Source organism: Lucilia cuprina, chromosome 3, assembly GCF_022045245.1.
Source record: "Lucilia cuprina isolate Lc7/37 chromosome 3, ASM2204524v1, whole genome shotgun sequence".
Taxonomy (NCBI): domain Eukaryota; kingdom Metazoa; phylum Arthropoda; class Insecta; order Diptera; family Calliphoridae; genus Lucilia; species Lucilia cuprina.
Genome location: NC_060951.1, coordinates 56824016 through 56845890, shown reverse-complemented (window position 1 = coordinate 56845890; position 21875 = coordinate 56824016). Strand labels below are relative to the sequence as shown.

At 25.5% G+C, this 21875-nt stretch overlaps 1 protein-coding gene and 1 long non-coding RNA gene across 2 annotated transcripts; one reads left to right on the top strand and one right to left on the bottom strand.

Annotated features, from left to right (window-relative positions):
- Positions 1-9101: 9101 nt before the first annotated feature.
- LOC111675235 (rhophilin-2) lies at positions 9102-16074 on the bottom strand (the record flags this gene model as incomplete). Its single annotated transcript, XM_046947122.1, has 9 exons — positions 9102-9540; positions 10250-10402; positions 10479-10795; positions 10867-10993; positions 12658-12908; positions 13573-13717; positions 14620-14936; positions 15028-15169; positions 15892-16074. Coding segments are annotated over 9 exons (1836 nt in total), but the record flags the coding sequence as incomplete, so codon positions are not given.
- A 5189-nt stretch (positions 16075-21263) lies between these two features.
- Positions 21264-21655, top strand: LOC124419074. Its single transcript, XR_006940378.1, has 2 exons — positions 21264-21401; positions 21539-21655. It is a non-coding gene; the product is annotated as an uncharacterized LOC124419074 (long non-coding RNA).
- The last annotated feature ends 220 nt before the right edge of the window (positions 21656-21875 follow it).

The window sequence follows — 21875 nt, the reverse complement described above, 5'->3', positions numbered from 1 at the left end:
CAAGATTACATTGAAAACTATGTGCACCTATAGTCAAGAATATACTGTAAACTATGTCTACCTATAGTTTAAACTATAGTTAAGACTATGGTTTATGTTTTCATTATACTATTTATTTATTTATTTTTAAACATTCTTTAAAATCTGACAGGTTTATTATAACATTCATCTGGCAACAATATTTTCAAAAATATTTTAACAAATAAAATAGACGCCCACAAAATTTAAGAAACAAATTTTCACAAAGAAAATCATACGCACAGTTAAAGAAAAATATAAAAAAAAAACAAGAACAAAACAATAATAAAATGGAAAAAATAGGCTGCTACGAATATTTTTAATTATTATTATTTTTTTATTTTATATATATATTTACTTTATTCTCTTATAATTAAGTTTAAGAACTAAAAAAAGAAAAATCTCTAATGAATAAACAAAAGAAAAATATTGTATTTATTTTGTAAAACTTAACTACTTAAAAACTTAAAAAAAAAATAACTGTGAAAAAACCGATTTTTTCTACTTTTACAATTTAAACAAAAAAACTAATTTTATACTTTTTATTTTAACTTTTTTTATACTTTATAATTTCATTTATTTTATATACCAAAGATACGAATTATATTCGTAGTAAAAAACTTATTTTAAGCTAAAACCATACAGGACTGTTTTATTTTATCTTTCTTTTATGAAAATTGAAAGCTGCAGTTAACAATAATTTTATATATTTTTATTTTTTATGATTTTACTTTTTTATACATTAAATATAAATATTTTAAAAACAAATATTGTGATTTTAAAAAAAACAAAAACTATTTCTAATACAAAACAAAGAAAAGAAACTTTTTTTATTGAAAGAAAAAAAACGACTGCGCACACATTTTTTTAAACAAAAAAGAAAGTTAATTAAAAAAAAATAATTTTCTCTTTTTTTTATTAACAATTAATAATTTTTTCTCGAATTGCACAAAGAAAAAGTAATCTAAAAAAAAAAGAAAAATAAAACAAGTTCAAATTATTATCATACTCTATACTCTACTCTAATTCTATACTAAACTAATCTATTCTTCTTAAAACTATCTATTTACTATTTCTAACTATCTATACATTTTCTGTAAAAAAAATTGACTTTTAATATTTTAATTTAATTATTTTTTGTAATTTTTTTATAAATATATATTTTAACTAATATTTTATCATTTTTTTACAATATTTATATTTTTAAATATTTTTTGTATTTATTTTATACTAAATAAAAATAAATTTATAATAATATAACAATAACAATAAAAAAACCAACAAAAATATTTAATAAAATAAAAATATTTAAATAAAATTATTATTAATTAAAATGAAAGTATATCAATGCTAACACTATACAAAATAATTTTAATATTAATAAAAAAAAAAGAAAAACAAAACCAACAACTTGTATGTATTTAAAAATAAACAAAATTATATTTCTATAAATGTCTGTGTAATTTAAAATAAATAAATAAAAAAACAAACAATAAAATCTTTTTAAAAAAAATATCTAAATAATTTTTTTTATTATACTTTTCTTTTTTAACAAATTTTTGTTTAACAAAATTTTTAATTTCAATAAATTTTCATCTACAATCTTTTATTTTAAAAATGTACCTTATATATAAATAAATCAATGCTATATTAATATAATAATAACAAAAAAGATAATTAGCTTAATTTTTATGTTTATAAAAAGTAAACTATTTAAAACAAAAAAATTTTAATGTAAACTTGTAGTAGTTTTGATAAATTATTATAAAATTTTAAAAAGTTTAAAAAAATCTGAATACTGCTACAAAAAAAAAAAAACAACGTGTAAAACTCTTAATAATATATAAAACCAGTGATTTTTGTTGTAATTTATAATATTAAAAATAATTATTTTTTTTTCTTAATTTTTTATATAATTTAGTTTTTTTTTTAATTTCACTATTTTAGTTTATAAACATTTATTATTTTTAAATTTCCACACATTTATTATTTTAATCTTAAATATATATTTATTTACTTATGTTTTAAAAGTTTTCGAAATATTTTTATTTAAAAATTTACATTATATTCTAAAAGGTTTTGGGCTTTAACACTTTCACGTATACGGAACAACGGTGTCCCAAGATTTTCTTACATTTTTCTCGATTTAGAACCTTATTTCATGTTCACAGCTACAGTAAATGGTCACTTCCAAAGAAAAATACGAATTTGTTGTCATTATGTCATTATATGGGTCTCCACAAAACAAACAGTAAGATAATTTTGAGATTAATCAAATGATACATAATTTTCCGCAAATGAGTACTTTTTAGAATTAAAAGTAGTGATTTTCTGAGGGATTTTTGTTAGATTTGTACTACTGTCTGGAGTTTGGACTGTAGGAAAATCTATTGTCAAGTTTATAGTTTATAGTCCAGTCTAAAAGTTATAGTCTATTCTGTATTCTATTTTATAGTCCATACTATAGTCTACTTTAAAGTCTAATCTGTAGTCTAGTCATTACTTTTGAGTACTCACAAGTCTGTTGACTTATCTATAGACTAGACTATGAATCAAAGTCTGGTTTTTAATCTGTTGTATTCTAGTCTAGTCTGTAGACTTTAGTCTATACTTGACTATTGACTAGGCTATAGACTAGACTTCAGAGTAAACTATAGACTAAAGTCTGGCTTATAATGTAGTCTATTGTTTAGCCTATATATTTTAGACTAGACTATAGACTAGGCTATATACTAGACTATAGACTAGATTATAGACTAGGCTTAAGGCTAGATTATAAACAAGACTATAGACTAGACCATAGACTAGACTATAGACTATACTATAGACTAGACTGTAGACTAGACTATAGACTAGACTATAGACTACACTATAGACTAGACTATAGACTACACTATAGACTAGACTATAGACTAGACTATAGACCAGACTATAGACTACACTATAGACTAGACTATAGACTAGACTATAGACTAGACTATAGACTAGACTATAGACTAAATGACCAGACTATAGACTACACTATAGAGTAGACTAGACTATAGACTAGACTATAGACATGACTATATATTAGACTATAGACTAGACTATAGACTAGGCTACAGACTAGACTATATACTAGACTATAGACTAGACAATAAATTGGACTATAGACTGTACAATAGGCTAGACAATAGACTGGACTATAGAGTGTCTATAGATTAGACTATACTAGACGGTAAATTAAATAAAAGACCAAACAATAGACGTCAATTTGCTAGACTATAGACTTGAGTATAGACTAGACTATTAACTAGAAAATATAGTAGACTATAGACTTATGTCTGTTAGACCATTTTCCAAGTCTAGTCTTTAATTAAGTCTATACTAAAGTCGTAGGCTAGATAATAGATTCGATTATAGACAAGACTTTAGTCTATAGTCTAGACTAGACGAAAGACTAGACTAGAAGACTTTATAGTCTAATCTAAAATCTAGTCTAAAGCCATTAGTGTAGTCTATACAGTATAATAGTCTACTAGACTAAACTTTTGACTAAAGTCTACTAAATAATCTAGTCTAAAGTCTAGCTTACAGTATCGTATTGATTATTTTATTGACAAATCTATTATCTATATTGACAAGTTTACTGATTACTCTATTGACTAGCTTGTGAGCAAATCCATTGCGTATTCTGTTCACTAGCCTATTGACTAAACAACAATATGTGGACTAGCTCTTATTATGAGCAAACGTTAAAAAAAAGTTTTTAAAATATCATAGGAGTACTGCAATGTCCATGCCTGTTCGGAAGTATGCAGATAATTGAAGACAAAAATGTTTTGCTTTGAAAAATTATAGGAAATTGCAATTTCACTCTGAGACCAGTCCATTTGGATTTCCTTCGTAGAGTATGAAGACCCAAAGATAAATAAAATACAAAAAAATATGTAAAGTGTAGAGAGAAATGAATAATGAAATGAGTTTGATTTAGAGTTTTTCCGGAATCGATTTTCTTATGAAAGAATTGTGAGGAATCTGAGACTCATTATAAAACCCGAATTCCCTAGTTAATTGCGAGGGCAATTCGTCTTGAAACCTATACTTTAGATTCTGTATTTTAAGACAAAGGTAAATAATATACTCAGTCATATTTTATTACTCTGCATCTTTTTATATCATGGAATAGACCAATAAATTACTACACCATTTACGTGAAAAGGTCGTATTTTAACAATGTCCCTTTAAGATCACTGTCAGAAGCCAGAACTGGTTGATAATATTGCAAAATCTTTCGTAAATTAAAAATTTATTAAAATTCTTGGAATTATTTCTGTAAACGAATCGATGCACATATTTATCGAACTCTTCTTTTTCAATATAAAAGAACAAAAATTTGTTTTAAATTAATACGTTCACGAACGTTTTTGATGTACAAATAATTTTCTGTTGTGGTGAACGGCGTATTCGCGATAACATTTTCAATTCGAAGGTAATGAAATTTTCAAAATTTCACTGATTAAAGAACTAATTCCTAAACAGTTTCATAGAATGAGTATAGTTTTCGTAGCGCTTTCATAGAACATACAAGGAAGACGAAAATTTCGACAACAAATCATATTTTACTTAACGCTAGAATAAGCTAAAGTCTTGCTTACTCTGTTATTACGTTATGTAGGGCGTCTTAAAGGGGGGTCGGCCTAACCATATCTCTCGGATCTTAGTGAAAATCGTAAGAGTTTAAATTGCGCGATTGTCTTGAAAGTTTTTCAGTAATATTTCAGTATAAAGATGTAACATAGAACAATTTGTGCTGGAGTTTCGTAATATTATATAATTTTATTAATTATGTTTTATTTGAAAAATTAATTTATTTAAATTTATTTGAAAAGTAGTGTTATCATAACTTATAAATACTGAAAAAAATGTAGCATACTTTTAAAGATATTTAATGAAAATAAAAAAAAATTTAGTTTTTGTTTATTATTAAAAATCGTTATAAAACCTTAAAGGTATGCTAAGAAAATTTTAATGTTTATAATAACACTAGCATACTTTTAACTAATCATTTAAATGTAAATTAATTTAAATTTTTTAATAAAATTAAAATAGAAAATATTAGTTTAAAAAAAAAAAAACAGGAAAATGTTCGAACTGAACTTTTAAGGAAAATTAAAAAAAAAAATAATAATAAAAATAAACAAAATTTGGAACAAATTCCTGGTTGAAAAAATAAAACAAAGAATTTAAGAGAAAAACAAAAGTGAAATAAATTAAAATTAAAGAAAAATAAACGTTTTTAATTAAAACAAATTTAAATAACACTTAAACACAAATTGGTTTGGTGGCTTTTAATTTTGCAATAATTTTCTTAAAAAAATATATTTTCATTTTGTTTTACTAAAAATTCTGTTAAATTAAAAAATGCAATAATTACAACTTTTATTAATTTTTTTTTTGTAACAAAAAATAAAAATTCTTTAAAACTACAAAAGAGATAAATACATTTAAAATGAAGTGAAATTTAACCCCAACGGTAAAATTAAAGTAAAATTGAGATAAAAAATTAATAAAAATTAAAAAAAAAATCTTATATATTTATATAAATGTCTAGTCGTATTTTCAGTATTATTAAAAATAATAACAAAAAAAAATATTAAAATAAAAAATCAACTAAAATCTTCAAGAAAAAATAAAAAATGAAAACTACTCAATACAGTCAACTTTAAACTGTAATATAAAAAAAATAAATTAACTTAAACAAATAAAACAAAATACTAAAACAAACAATAAATATCCCCAAACCAACCAAAATTTTTAGAAACATTTTTTAACTAAAAAAAAAATAAAAAATATTAAAAAAAAACGAAAAACAAAACGAAATATTTGTTTTTGTTTTTCTTAAATGTTTACAAACTGAGAAAAAACTAAAAAAAATTGCAAAATAAAAAAAAATAATTAAATAAAAAAAACCAAAATAAATCTTATAAATGTGTCTGTTTTTTTTTAGCCCATAAGTTTACAAACAACAACCAGTACATATAATAGCTCTATATTATATTATGATTATTATTACTATTTAAAAAAAATAAAAAAACAAAAACAAATATATATATTAATATTAATTATATTATATAATTATAATTATTATTAATAATATTAATATTATTATATTATATCCTTAAATGTATGTATGCATAATAAATATTATAAATGTGTAAAACTAAAAAAAAAAACAAAACAACAAAAAAACAAACAAAAAAACCAACTTAAATGAAAAATCTTTAATAAAAATCATTTAAAAATTATTTAAAAAACAAAAAAAACTCTTTTTATATGTAATTCATTTAATTAAGGTTTCAATTTATTAATTTTATAAATATGATTTTATGTTTTTGTTTTTAAGTGCATATAAAATTTTATTAAATATACAATTAAATCTAAATTTTATGAAATTTTTTTCATATATTTTCTTTAATTTTTCTTATTTTAAGTCGAAATGTTAAGTGTTATAAGACAGCTAATTATACCCTACACCACTTTAGTGGCCCTGCAAAAATTATGAAAAAACTACTTCCCAGTAATCATTTTTGGAGTGCATGATTCGTTTAATAGTTCTATGTAATGCAGGAGTGAAAACAATAGATTCATACACAAGTACAAGCCTACTGCCTTGGGATTACACCGTTGTAATGCATGAATGCATTGATTACACAGTGCTCACCTAGGTCTTTACACTGTTTAACAGATTATGTCTTTTCCATATATTTGCATTAGTTTTGGACCATTCCTAGTCCTTTGAAGAGCACTCTTAACACGCGTGTACCGAATAGTCACAATTTTTGCAGTGTGTTGGTAACACCCAAAATCATCAATCAGCTCAGAATCACTTTCTCAATCGATTTAGCTTTATCCGTTCGTCTGCGTGTAAACCCTGAACGTATGCTATAGATAGCAATTTTCAAGACAATTTTATGAAATTTGACACATGCTCTTCATTTGGACGAAATCTATATTGAAAATGATTAAATTCGGGACAGCTCAACTTAATATCTACAAGAAATGTGTATTTATATCATTTATTACAAGCAAATTTAATTATGTAAACGAGTAAGAATGTACAGTTGATCTTGGCCGACCATATCATACTCTACATCAATTGTGATAAAAAATATAATTCATTATTTCGTTTGATCAAGGTTATAGTTTAGTCTATGGTCTTGTCTCTAGTCTATTTTATAGTCTTGTCTGTAAATTAGTATATAGTCCAGTATATGGTCTAACTACTAGACCATATACTGGAGATAGTCTAGTTTATAGTTTAGTCTTTGGTCTAGGCAATAGTCTATCATACAGTCTATAGTCTATTCTTTATTCTATTATATAGTCTAATCTAGTCAGTAGTCCAGGTTATAGTCAAGAATCTAGTCAATAGTCTAGTATATAGTCCATGCTATAAGCTAGTATAGTTTAGTCTAGTCTATAGTCTAGTCTATAGTCTAGTCTATAGTCTAGTCTATAGTCTAGTCTATAGTCTAGTCTATAGTCTAGTCTATAGTCTAGTCTATAGTCTAGTCTATAGTCTAGTCTATAGTCTAGTCTATAGTCTAGTCTATAGTCTAGTTTATTTGTCTAGCCTATAGTATATTAAATAGTCTAGTGTATAGTCTGTGGTCCAGTTTGTAGCCCAGTCTAGTCTATATTTTAGTCAATAGTCTAGTATTAGGCTATAGTTAGTCTATGGATTAGGCTATAGTTTAGTCTTTGGTGTTGTCTATAGTCTTTGTATAGTCTTGTTTGTATTTTAGTATATAGTTTAGTCTATAGACCAGTATATAGTCCAGTGGTCTTGTCAGTAGTTTAGTATATAATCTAGTCTATAGTCCAGTCTGTAGTTCAGCCTATAGCTCAGTCTATAGCTTAGTCTAGACTATATACTAGTCTATAGCCTAGTTTATAGTCTAGTATATAGTCTAGTATATAGTCTAGTCTGTAGTCTAGTCTTTAGTCTAGTCTATATTCTAGTCTAGTCTATAGTCTAGTCTATTGTCTAGTCTAAGCCTATAGTCTAGTCCATAGTCTAGTCTATAGTCTATTCCATAGTCTAGTCCATAGTCTAGTCTATAGTCTAGTCCATAGTCTAGTCTATAGTCTAGTCCATAGTCTAGTCTATAGTCTAGTCTATGGTCTAGGCTATAGTTTAGTATTTGGTGTTGTCTATAGCCTATTCTATAGTCTTGTTTGTATATTAGTATATAGTCTAGTCTATAGACCACTATATAGTCCAGTGTATAGTCTATTATATAATATAGTTTGTAGTTTAGTATATAGTCTAGTCAGTAGTCTAGTCTAGTTTATAGTTTAGTCTTTGGTTTTGTCTTTAGTCCAGTCTATAGCTCAGTCTTTAGTCTAGTCTGTAGTCCAGTCTATAGTCTTGACTATAGTCTATTATTTAGTGTATAATCTAGTTTAAAGTCTAGCCTATAGTTTATCGTTTTAGCCAGTAATAATACATGTAGTTATTCTGCAATATGATTATAATATGAAAATGTATTGAGTATTTAATGAAAAATCTTAAGTCGGTTTCTTTCCTTTAATTCTAGCATTAGTTTTTATATAGAAAACTAAAAGCTTTGGTTGGCAATAAAACAATCCATATTTTTTAATAAAATATATACAATTTTTTTATTGAAAATAATTCAAATATTTAAATTTTTACAAGATTTTCTGTTTCTGTTTCTTTTCTTCAATATACAATTATATTCAGCTTGTTGGTATAAATATTTATGGCTTAAATATTAAAAAAAATACAAATACATACATACTTATTTAATAAGAATAATATTTCAATAAAAAATATTTAAAATTATTTCAAGGGAATTGGAAGTCGACAAAGCTTTTTTTGCAAAAAAAAAGTTAAAGATTCATAAATTAAAAATATTTATTTAAATGTTTAGCGTTTGTTAAAGAAAGTTTTTTAAACTTATTTGTAACATTAAATATTTGTTTAATTTATAATTAAATGATTTAAAGAAAATATTTTTCTTTTTATTAGAAAATAAAAGGAAATTATTTTAATAAGTTTTTTACAAAGTGTTTTTCTTCAGGTTAATTTAAAAATTATTTACATTTAAAAATAAGGTCGTATAAAATTTGTGTGATAAACTTAAATCGTTATATTATAAAAATAAACTAAAAATAAAAGATTTTAAATAGTTTATTAAACATAAATTGCTTTTTTTTGTTTTTGTTTATAATATTATTTTTTGTTAAATGGCCACTGATTTTGTTTTTCAAGTTTTTTTTTTTGTTCGAATTCTGTGTTTTCTGTTAAACGTTTTCTTAAAATATCTTAGCTAAACTGGGTGTACGTCGAAATGGATTCCAAGATGATGATGAAACACTACCAACACGTGTTTTTGATGTAGACTTACAGCGTATTTTGGGTTTCGTAGTGGTGCCAGTAGGACTGGATGAACCCGATGAAACACCCGAAGAACTAGCAGCAGATAATGTGGAAATCGAACCCTTTGATGATAAAGGCTAGAATAATAACGGAAGAGATAATAGCTTTAGTAAAAATTTTAGTTTTTGTGAATATTTAACTTTTATAAAGCTTTTCATTGAGTTTTTATTAATAATTTTAATAAAGATTTTAAATTTTAGTTTCGCTAAAGTTTCTTAAAGTTTTCATTAACAACAATTTCTTTAAAAAAAATAATCAAGCTTTAAAAGGCTTTCAGTTAAGTTTTTATATATAATATTAGCTTTTTTCATTTTTAATAAAGTTTTGGAGTGTTAGAAGCTAAAAAGCTTTAATGATCCTAAGGTTTTATATAAAAAGCTTGAAGTCTTAAACTTATGCTTATTCAATAAAAGCTTGTTAATAGAAAAATTAACGTTTTGAACATGCTTTTATTGGAGGAAGTTGTTAGAAAGCTTTAAAAAAGTTTTTTTACTAAAAGTTTGCTTCTATTATTTAACTAAAATAAAGTTGTTCAAGGTTTGATTTTTTTTTTGAAAAGCTGTACGTATGTAAATAAGCTTTACTTAAGCTTATCATAATCAAATTGTTTTAAATTATTTGAAATTAAAATAAGTAATATTAAGAAAGTTTTTTTATATTTTTTAATTTTTTTTTACTAAAATTATAAAAAAAATTTAAACTTTTAATGAAAGTTTAAGAAAAAAAGTTTTTCTATATAATAAATTTTCATTTAATTAATGAAAATGTTTCTATTCCGTTACTTACTTTTAAATAATTCCTATCCATGGGCGTAATGACTTTCAGTTCCAGTGTTGAACCACAAGATTGTATTAAACGCACCACCTGTTGATGCAGATACCATTTAACATCGATACCAGCAATTTCGACAATAAAATCACCCTCCTTAATTCCGCCCATCTGCAAAAAAAAAAATAATAATGAATTGAAGTTTAAAAATATTTCCAAACCTTTTCTATTGACTAGAAAAACTTACATCAGCCAGAGAATTAATCTCAACGTGAGCAATCATAACTGGTGAATCACCTTGAACATGAAAACCAAAACTTTCCAATTCCTCTTTATATAAACTGCAGCCCACCTCATGACCCTCGGAAGGCGATGGACAATGACAATGATAGTGGGTACCATCATGATAAATCGACGAACCCTTTTGAAGGCGTACACAACGTGGTGCGGTCCAATGACGCCGGGCAGAGAAAATGGCAATGGGACCCAAACGTTTAAAGGGATCTTCTATTTTGTACGAAGTAAAATCGGGACCAGTTAACGTCAAAGTGAATTTAGAGCAGGCTGTCAAGGATTATAGATAAAAAACTTAGTATTCCTTTTGAATTAAACAGGAAATTCTTTAAAAAACTCACCTTCTACTTGATTGATATCGAACACCTCATCGATTTCATTTTCGGGCATTTCTTCATATAACTTTTCCAATTCATCTTGTGTCTTATACTGGGCTTCCTTAACGACTTGTGTTAGAGACATTTTATTCTAAAAAGTAAAATTGCGAAAAAATAGAAATAAGTAAATAAATCAGGGATGATGGCACAAGGCGTTTAATTTGCTGTCAATTATACGTCAAGTTTTCATACAGAACAGAAATTAGAAAAATAAACAAAAACTAACAACATTCTTAAATGGTATTCCACCAACCTACCAACACCACCAAGCCTAAGACAGACTCTTAGTCAGCCAAACAAAATGTAGTGGAACACCCAATGGTTTTAAATCAATGCAGCTGCAATCATTTTTTTTTAAATGAATAGAAATTAAAAAACCACCACGCAGTAAAAAAACAACAACAAAACAACTTTAGAAAATTGTAAAAAAACTTAAAAGCAGAAGAATATGGCAGTGAAGCTGCCATAGATGGTGTGGCAAGCATAGCTAAACAATTGCCATCATAAACCATCATCATCTTTGGCTATAAATGGTATACATTTGCAGTATGTGGGTAAAAATAAAAAAGTAACAACAATAACGATTGAAATAAGAATGACAGCATATTAGCTTTAAGAAAGAGAAAACGTGCATTCTTATGTGTCAAGTAAATAATTGAAAAAGCTTAATTTGCAGTCATATGAACACAAAGCTTTAACAGGTTTTCCTTAAGAAATTATAAAAAAAATATGCTACAGAAATGTACTAAGTATTAAAAAAGCTTTTATTTTTGTTATAAAAAGTTCAAAAGCTTTCTGTTTATTTCTATGTAAAAAATTTTTTATTTTTAAAATTAATTATAGCACATTTTTTGAAAGAACACAATCTAAAAACTTTCAAAAAGAACTCAATCTCAAACCTTTGAAAATTTTTCATTAAAAAAAGCTCTTTTTAAAACAAGTTTTTAGTTCAAAGCTTTTTAAGGCATGCAGGAAGCCTCTCTTTTTAAGTATTTAAATCAAAAGCTTTGCTATTTGTTAGAAAAGATCTAACTTTTAAATGCTTTAAAAACGTTTGTTTACTTTTTTAAAAGCTTTCATTTTTATAATTTTAAAACTTTTCAAAACTGTTAAAAGTTTATTAATAAGCTAAGTTTATTTCTTTGCAAATAGTTTTCAATTTGAAAAGGAAACTAACTTTCATTTTAGATGTTAAGAAAACATTTTTATCAGCTTTTTTATACAGAATAACAAAGTCTGTAAAAGCTTGTAGTTAAATAAATAAACTTTTAATTTTAAATAAAAAGGCTCTTAACATAATTCGAATGTTTTTATATCCATATTCAACTTTCATATTTTGAAAAAGGTATAACCATTGTTTTGTTATTAAATCAATAAAAAGCTTTTGCATAGAAAAAGCTTTTTAACTAAAAAAATATTTTTAACTTGATAAAACTTTTTAACTTAAAATAAGTGAAATAATTTTATACAAGCTTTTACTCTAAGCTTTTATAATGCTTAATTGTTAGTATTTAATGTTAGTATTTAAAAGATAACTAAACCCCTTAAGCTTCTACTATCAATTTTAAAAGTCGATTTCCTTTTACCCTTACCCAATAAAAAGCTAACTTTTAAACATACTAGCAAATCAAAACAAAATACTTCTATACCAACTAAAGTTTTAGTTTCCACATATAAATATTATGTTTCACTATTATACGTTTTTCTTTTTCTATATTTCAAGATTCACCACCACTCACTCACTAGCTCACTCACCTTTAAATAACGACACATGCGCTGCAGACGTTGGGTTTCTTCATGACTAGCCATTGCTTCTTTTAAATGTGCCCGTTTTAAAGCCGCCAAACTTGTGCACTCTTCATCGCTGTCATCGGCGGCACAGCGCATTGCCTCCCGCGCATTTCCAATAAACGATTCATTTGAGGTGGCTTGACTTTTTTTGGTACTCAAGGAAGCTTTGTCATCGTTGGCATCTATGCTACGAGCTTCATAATGATGAGCCAGAGCTGTATGAGAAAGAGTTAAAAAAAAAATAGAAACACATTATGAAATGTTCAAAAATATGTATATATATTTTTTCCAAGTAAAGATTTAACTTTCCCTGGTACTTCTTAAAATTTGGTGGAGTTTTGTTAAAATATTTGAAAACAATGTTGGATTTTGTTGTTTTATAGGTTTGCATTGTTTTGTTTAACAACCATAAACAATCAAAAGATGCTACTGCTAGTTGTTGTTATTATTGTTTTTGTTACTAATGCAAGGTAATCGAGTTTAGTCAGTTAGTTAGTTAGTTATTTGTCTTTTAACTGCATTACTATTTAGTAAACAAAGTATTGCTTAAACAAAACAAAAAAATTTTGTTACTTCTTGTGGCATAAATTATTGATTGTTCACACGCAGAGCTTTAAAGAAACTCATAAAATAAATTGAAAATAAAACTCAAGAAACAAAATCATGATTGTGATCTTTGCATTAGAAACAAAACTAAAAAGCAAACAAACTAGAAGTAAAAGATACATACATACGTATGTATACATACACATAGACAAGCATTTTTAGAATTTTTGTCAAACCTTTTTATTTTGCAAGCTTGTTGCCAACATCATCTCAATATTTTATAAAGAATATGCTTGAAGATGATGTTGTTGTTTAAAAATTTTGTTTACTCACCTTTATAATATTCCGCTTTGAGTGGCACTAGACCAGCCCAACATTCGGGCAAATATGTATGGGTATCATTTAATTGTATATTTTTGTGCATTTCATTGTACTCTTGTGTTAGTTGTGCTGCTTCGCCAGCTAAATCTTTGAAAAGCTGCAAAAAATAAAGATTTTGTTATAGAAAAATGTTGTTGCAGATGGAATTTTCTAGTGAAATATTTAATATAAATAAATAATTATAATTAGAATAATTTTATAATATTAAAAAATTAATATTTGTTCTTTTAAACAAACAAAAGACTTAAGACACAAACCTTTTTTATAGCAGAGTTTGTGAAATGAGTGAAAGACTTAAGCAACAAACTTTTGAAAATCAAAAGACTTAAGACAGAAACTTTTTAAAAACAACAGAATTTTAAAAGACTTAAAACACGAACTTTATTTACCAAAAAAATGAAAGACTAAATGGACTATATAATACTATAGAATAAACTATAAACAAGTCTAGACTAGACTAGTTTATAGTTTAGTCTATAGAATAGTCTATAGTCTAGACTATAAGCTATACTATAGGCTAGACTATAGACAAGACTATAGACTAGACTATAGACTAGACTATATACTAGACTATAGACTAAACTATATACTAAACTATATACTATATACTAGACTATATACTAGACTATAGACTAGACTATATACTAGACTACAGACTAAACTATAGACTAGACTATAGACTAGACTATAGACTAGACTATAGACTAGACTATAGACTAGACTATAGACTAGACTATAGACTAGACTATAGACTAGACTATAGACTAGACTATAGACTAGACTATAGACTAGACTATAGACTAGACTATAGACTAGACTATAGACTAGACTATAGACTAGACTATAGACTAGACTATTGACTAGACTATTGACTAGACTATAGACTAGACAATATACTATAGGATATATAATAGACTACAATATATACCAGACTATATGTTTGTATCTGTTTCAATATAAACTTCAAAAAACTTTAAACTTTTATTAATCAACACTTACATGACTCGATTCCGTTAAACCCAATGACTCGATTTGTAACTGTAACTTTTCGAACAGACACTCACGTGCCTGCGACAACATACACGATACCAAAACATCCAAAACCTGTGGTTTCAAATCCATCGAGGGGGCATTTGTAAAGGTATCATAAATGTGACGGAATATACCGGCAGCACGTAGAAAACTATCGACAGCGGCATCGAGACCTTTTTCTGTAGTACGATCATGACGGGCACCGATTTGTGTATAAATGGCACCCAAATTGAAAAGAGTACAGGCCTTTTCAAAGGCAATTGTGCGTTGGCAAGAGGGGACGCCTATGAATGTAGAGATTAAGTGGTATTTCGTATGTAAAAATTTACTTAGTTAATGTATTTGAAGTTTTATAAAGATTAATTTAGTACTTACCGGTTAACGAATCATACCACTCAAAATAGACACCTAAATTTCGATCTGGTGGAAAGAAACGTCTTTCAACATAATACAATAAATTGTAGTAGCGAAAGAGTAAAGCCACACCCTGACTATCGCGACTGGGTGTTTTAGAGGCCTAAAAAATATGAAAACATTTTTAAGATTTAAGAAAAAAAGTTTTTAAAATATGTTTAAATAAATAAGCAGTTTATCTTAAAAGAGTGCTAAAATGTGAATTATATGGGAATTTTCTTTTGAACTCCGTTATTAGACCTGGGGTGAAATGGTTACATTTTCAAGTACAATTGCACTTGAAGTAATTGTAATTGAAGCTTAATTTTGATTAATTGGAATTATTTGTAATAAGTATTTGAGAATACAACCAATTATAATTACTTGTAATTGAAGTTTTACCAATTACAATTACTTGTAATTGAAACGTTTGAATTACATTTACTTGTAATTAAAGTATTTGCAATTACGATTACATGTAATAGTAATTGCTAATGCTTATATTACAATTGTAATTGTTTTTTTAATTATAATTACAAGTAATTGTTATTGGGAAATCTTAAGTTACTATTAAAAGTAATTATTTAGTGGTCTTTTACACTTTGCAGGTACATAATAGTAATTGGAAAACTTCAATTACAATTTTAAATAATTTCCATTGGTTTCAGCTCAACTACACATTACAAGTAATTGTAATTGACTATGTAATGAATTACTTTATATCCGTTTAAATATGAAACGATTTTGTAGAAACTTTTCACAACCATGTTTAATCGAATTGTTGAAGTTTTCGATCCCGAAGTTATCTGAGTCTTTAGACAAAATTCTCATTGGATTTAAACTCACCTGTCTTGTATCTGTTATATCGGCTATAGCATCTGTATACATTGATGGTTCTTCACTATAATGTTCTAGTATAAAATCGGAAAACGGTTCCATAAAATCAATTTCTTTTGTTTCTTTTAAACCTAATGGTATCATGGGCATAACACCATCTTGACTGTAAAGAGGGAAAAAGAAAAAATTAAAAATTTATTTAAGATAATTTATTAAATTTTTTAGTTTAGTTTAAAAATCATGTAACAATTTTGTAGGTAATAAATCTTTTTGTTTAGTAAATAAGTTATTAAAATTTAAACAAATGTAATAAAAACAGTTTTATAGTTAGTGTTTGGGTGTTTGTAGAGGAAAAGTTTTACTAGCATTTGTTGAGGTACTAATACAGTGTGGGAAATATTAAGTCATACAGCCAACAAAAGTTTTGATTCTCGAAGAAAAGAAATAAACAGGAAACTAGTTCAGTTTATTAAATTGATGATCATTTTATCAAATGATCAAAAAACCTTTAATAGTACATTAACTTAATAACTTTCTTTAACTCAATACCCAATATTTTTTATCTTGTTTTCCATTACAGTCTGTGTAACATAACTTTAACTTTAAACTCTTAACCTAAATTTTATGCGATTTTTATAAAGAAAATCTCAAACAAAATTTCACATAAATCATAAAATTGCGTTGTAAAAATAATTTATAAAAAAATATATAAATTATAAGAAGTAATCCAACAACAAAATAAGAAAAAATAAATTTGAAAAAATAACAATAGTCTCCTAAGTATGTATGAGTAATAAGAAAGAAAAAAACAAAAAGATCACACCAAAAATAAGCAGTGAACATGCACAAAATAATGTCAACTGCGAAGAGAAGAAATAAAAAATTTACAAAAAATCTTAAAATACAGGCAAGCAATTGTTTAAGGAGATTGAGCAGAAAAAAAGCACCACATCATTAAGCTCATCATTACTTCAAAAGAATAAAGCTCATCATGAGTATTGTTATTGTTATTGCAAAAAATAATATTAAAGCTATTGATTGTTTTATTTATTAAATAAAAAATTCTTAAGAATCTGAACGCTTTTGTCCCCATTTCCTGGTTTATTTAAACTACAATGAATTGTCATATATTTTGAAAAATTATGGGAATAAGTGCGTTTTTTTTTTTGACATAAATGCTTTATCATTAAATTAGAAAATTCTTTTCTAAATGAAACTTTAAAGTGCAAAAAAGCTTAAAGCTAATTTACTTAAAAAAAGTTTTTGACCTGAAAAAGAATTTTATCAAAAATATTAAAGAGAAATTTAGGAAGCAAATTGTTTCAACAAAATATCCAAAGTTTTAATGAATATTAGGTCTACAGAGAGAGAAAACCCGGTAGAAAATTACCGAAATTGAAATAGACCATTGTGAAAAGTCAGCTTACCACGTTTATTAATATTTGGACAACGGATGTGCATGAAATTGAATAACATCCTGTTATCATATTGACAACACTTCTATTACATCCTTGCGATTTCGACAACAAATTGTTGTCTTTTCGACAACGCAATGTTCTGTTGACAACATAGCGTTGTCACTTTGATAACACATTAACATTTTTTATTGATTTAATAATGTCGTGTATTTTATATTTTTGTTGTTGGTTTGACAACTACCTGTACATTTTTTAACAACTGATGTTATTGAAAAATTAAAAAAAAAACACTTTGGTACCAAGCGTGTATAGTTTTAAAATGTGTTTTTTCTCTCTGTGTCCAGCGACTCGAGTCAAACTTATCTATACAATTCAATGAAATATATGTAACGGACATGGGGGGTTTCCAATTACTATTTATTGTAATTTCAATTACTTGTACTTGAAAATTTATCAATTTCAATTACCTTAAATTGTAATTTAAGTTAATTAAATTAATTTTGCAATAATGATTGGTCATAGCAATTACAAATAATTGTAATTGGTAAATAATTACAAGTAATTGTAATTTAGATAATTTTCGATTACAATTAATAGTAATTGCGTAATTGGTTATTGATCTATTACACATTACAATTAAATGTAAATGTAATTAGAAAAACCTAAGTACTACAACTCCAATTACAAAAAATTGTAATTGTTTATTGCCCAATTACACATTACAAGTAATTGCAATTAACTATGAAATATACACTTTATCTACTGCTCAAGCTAAAAATTTGGGATTCACAACACATGACATATTGTTAGGTCTAGTAGTATCTAGAAAGTTGTAACGAGTATCTGTACCGAATGTAACTGATTTGTTTAAAGCAATCATTGGACGAAAAAACGGCATTGTGATTTCATATATGCAATTGTGCTATTTCATAATGAAAATGTTTGGCCTCCTGTTACAAGTCATTGAGAAGATCTACCTCAACCATCCAAACCATACTCGGTCAGTTACAGAAACGAAACTATTACTTTCAATAAGAAACTTATGGAGAAGAGAGAATAAGTTATCGCAAGCTCCCTTTCTCTCTCTCTATAATAAAAGTTTCATTTTAAAACCGTAAACAGAAGAGTTTTTTCATTAGCTCTTTGCTTAAACGTACAAATAAATATGATTTTCTAAAACAAATCTTAACGAAGATCGTTAAAAGGATTGTGATTAAAAATTGTGAAATAAATACAAATTTTAAAAAGAAATTAAAAAATAATGTTTCTTAAAGAGAAGAGAAAAAGGTAATAAAACAAATAGAGCTCCTTTGACTCTCCCACTTTAAAACAGGAATAGGCTGAGTATGTATAATAAATATAAACAACTTGACAGAGAGCTTATTTGTCAAATCGTGTTTTGTTAAAGAGAATTGAGAATAAGTGCAAAAACAATTGGAGCGCAACCTTCCTGTCTCTTTCATAAACGTCGCAAGCTCACTGTCTCTCTTATAAAAGTCAATCTTTAAAACAGGAATCGAATGAGTTTTCTCTACTATAAAAGTTTAATGTAATTAATTAATTTTTTAAATTAACTATTAAACTGACAAGTGTATAACGTAATAACCTGACAGAGAGCTCTCTCTTTCTTTGCTTTACCATTTTAAAACAGGCATTGGCAAAAAGCTCTCTCATGAATAAAAGCATTTAGAGAATACTGAGATGAATAAAATTCAGCAAATATTTTACATTTATTTTGCAATAAATTTTATTTTATGCGATCACGCTACGATCATTAATAAATATTTCATTAATGTGAACCTAACGTTAGGCAATTAATCTTATACAGATAAAAATCTTTATTAATAAGTAGAACAATTATTATTAAAGTTAAATGAAATTTATTAAAAATATGATTCACCAAAGTCACCTGACAATTTTCAAATGTTTAGATATTTATACAAAACACTGAAAAAATATTTTAAATATTTTTTTGCTTTTAAAGTTGAAATTTCTTTAAAATGATTCAACATTTTTATGAGAGTTTATTCAAACTGATAATTTTTATCTTCTTTTGTTTTTTATTAGCCAGAGATGTCATTTAAAAGCCAAGCCTTTTCCTATCTAAATTAAAAAATTTTAATTTTATAAACTTTTTTTATTTTTATAAAAAACCCTAAAAAAAGATTTGTGATTTTTTATTACAATTTTATATAGAAAAACAATTGTGTTTTTTTTTGAGTTCTGGTCAAGTGATTTTTGAAATCACTGAAGCGTTTTGTTTCACTTTTTTTGCATAAAAAAACTTATAATAAACACTTGTTGTTTACATTTTTTTATCGAAATTTCATTTTTTTTTGGGAGAAATTTTACTTTTAGTTTTAATAAATTTTTTAAAATTTGTTCACTTTTATTTTTATTATTTTATAAATATTATTTAATAGCAACTAATTAGGGGAAAACTGCAATATTAATCTTATTACTATTTTGTGTTCTAAATCAAATATTTATTTTAAAAAATCAACGAAAAGAAAAATTACAAAATTTTAACAACTAGTTTATAAAATACAAATTAATAATTAAAATATATAAATTATATAAAATCTTTAGTCACATGTTCTTTTCTATTAAAAATAAGTGTAAAATAATTCTAGAAAGAGATAAAAATTTATTTTAAAATCTAAACAAACATGAATATTTATTTAATTATTTCACAAAATTAAACTCCTGACAATTAGCGTGTTTTTAAAATTTTAAATTGTTTGTTCATTATATCACACAAAATAAATAAATATTAATTAGTTTGTTTTTCTCTTTCTTTGATTAATTTAATAAAATGTTTACCTTAAAAAACGATTAATTAATACAAACACATTTTTTGCTTTTAGCTAGAAAACAGTTAAGTTGTTCTGGCAAATTTATTAAAAATTCATTCTTAAGTATACCACTTCTTTATGCACGCTACTTTAAAAAAGAAGGTCTTTTAATGTTTTTAAAAAGTTGGTGGATCACAATAGCTATAAAAAGTTTAATTACTCTTAGAATGACATTATCAACACTTCTTCTTATATTCTTGTTTTTTCTTTATCTTTTGAATTTATGACATATCTCATTACAGCAGTAAGTCCTTCAACTAATAATTTAAAGTGTTAAAATAATTATTTATTAAATTAGTGTTTTTTTAATTCGTTACAACCTTGTCAGCTTCTACGTTTTAATTATTGTTACTTTAGTAATTGTTTAAACGTGACAAAATGTTATAAACTGTATATAGTTTCTTGCAATACGGTAAATTCTATACAAGTGTATGTAATTTACTGCTTGATAACTCAAGATATAAAAATAATATCAATTTTTATAAATATTTAAATAAAAACTATGTAAATATTTATTTTATTGTAAAATTTTGTAAAATCAAAAGGTAAATGTTAGATAAGTGTTTAAATTAATTAGAATTTCTAAGATTTAATCTAATCATTAGACGAGATAACTGATGTTCATAAGTGAACTTGAACTGCACTAGAAGTGTACTAGAACTGAACTAGAACTGAACTAGAATTGAACTAGAACTGAACTAGAACTGAACTATAACTGAACTAGAACTGAACTAGAACTGAACTAGAACTGAACTAGAACTGAACTAGAACTGAACTAGAACTGAACTAGAACTGAACTAGAACTGAACTAGAACTGAACTAGAACTGAACTAGAACTGAACTAGAACTGAGCTAGAAATGAACTAGAACTGCACTAGAACTAAACTAGAATTGATAAAAACTTTTTCGTTGTTGTTATTGGATCACTTTGAATCAATACTAGTTTAACAATCTTTCGACATTTATGATGTGAAAATCTAATTATTTTGCTAATTAAACTAAAACGAAAAAAATAGTGCTAATTAATTAACAATACGACCATATTTTTAAGTTTATTTTACTGTGTTGAAAAATTTTCGAGTTTTTTCTTTGATTTTATATAAACAATTCCAATTATTTTTAATTACAGGGTTCTGATCCTCGAGCTGCCACATGTCGTGGAAAATTACAAAGTCGTCGCTGTAAATTAAATCAGGAAATCAACAAAGAATTACGTTTACGAGCCGGTGCTGAAAACCTCTTTAAGGTAATTATTAAATAAATAGGTTTTTTTATAATATTTGGATATATTTAAAATAGATATATTTTTTTCTAAAATATATCTCTATCGGAAACTCTGTAAAATGACTAATTTCATTCTTTACATTTCCCCCATAATTACAGGCAACCACAAATCGTAAATTACGTGATACCGTAGCTCTAGAATTGAGTTTTGTCAATTCAAATTTACAATTATTAAAAGAACAATTGGCTGAATTAAATTCATCAGTGGAAATTTATCAAAACAATAGGTGAGTAAAACCCATATATATATATATATATATATATATATATATATATAATCGATAATATTATGAAATAACACAAAACAATTTAAAAATATTTAACATTTAAAATAAGGAAATACTTTTAAAAATGTTTTGTATTACAATTCACATAAATTTTCATTTGATCTGAGTTATAAATACCAACAGGAATTTCTTTTCGTTTTTTTTTAATA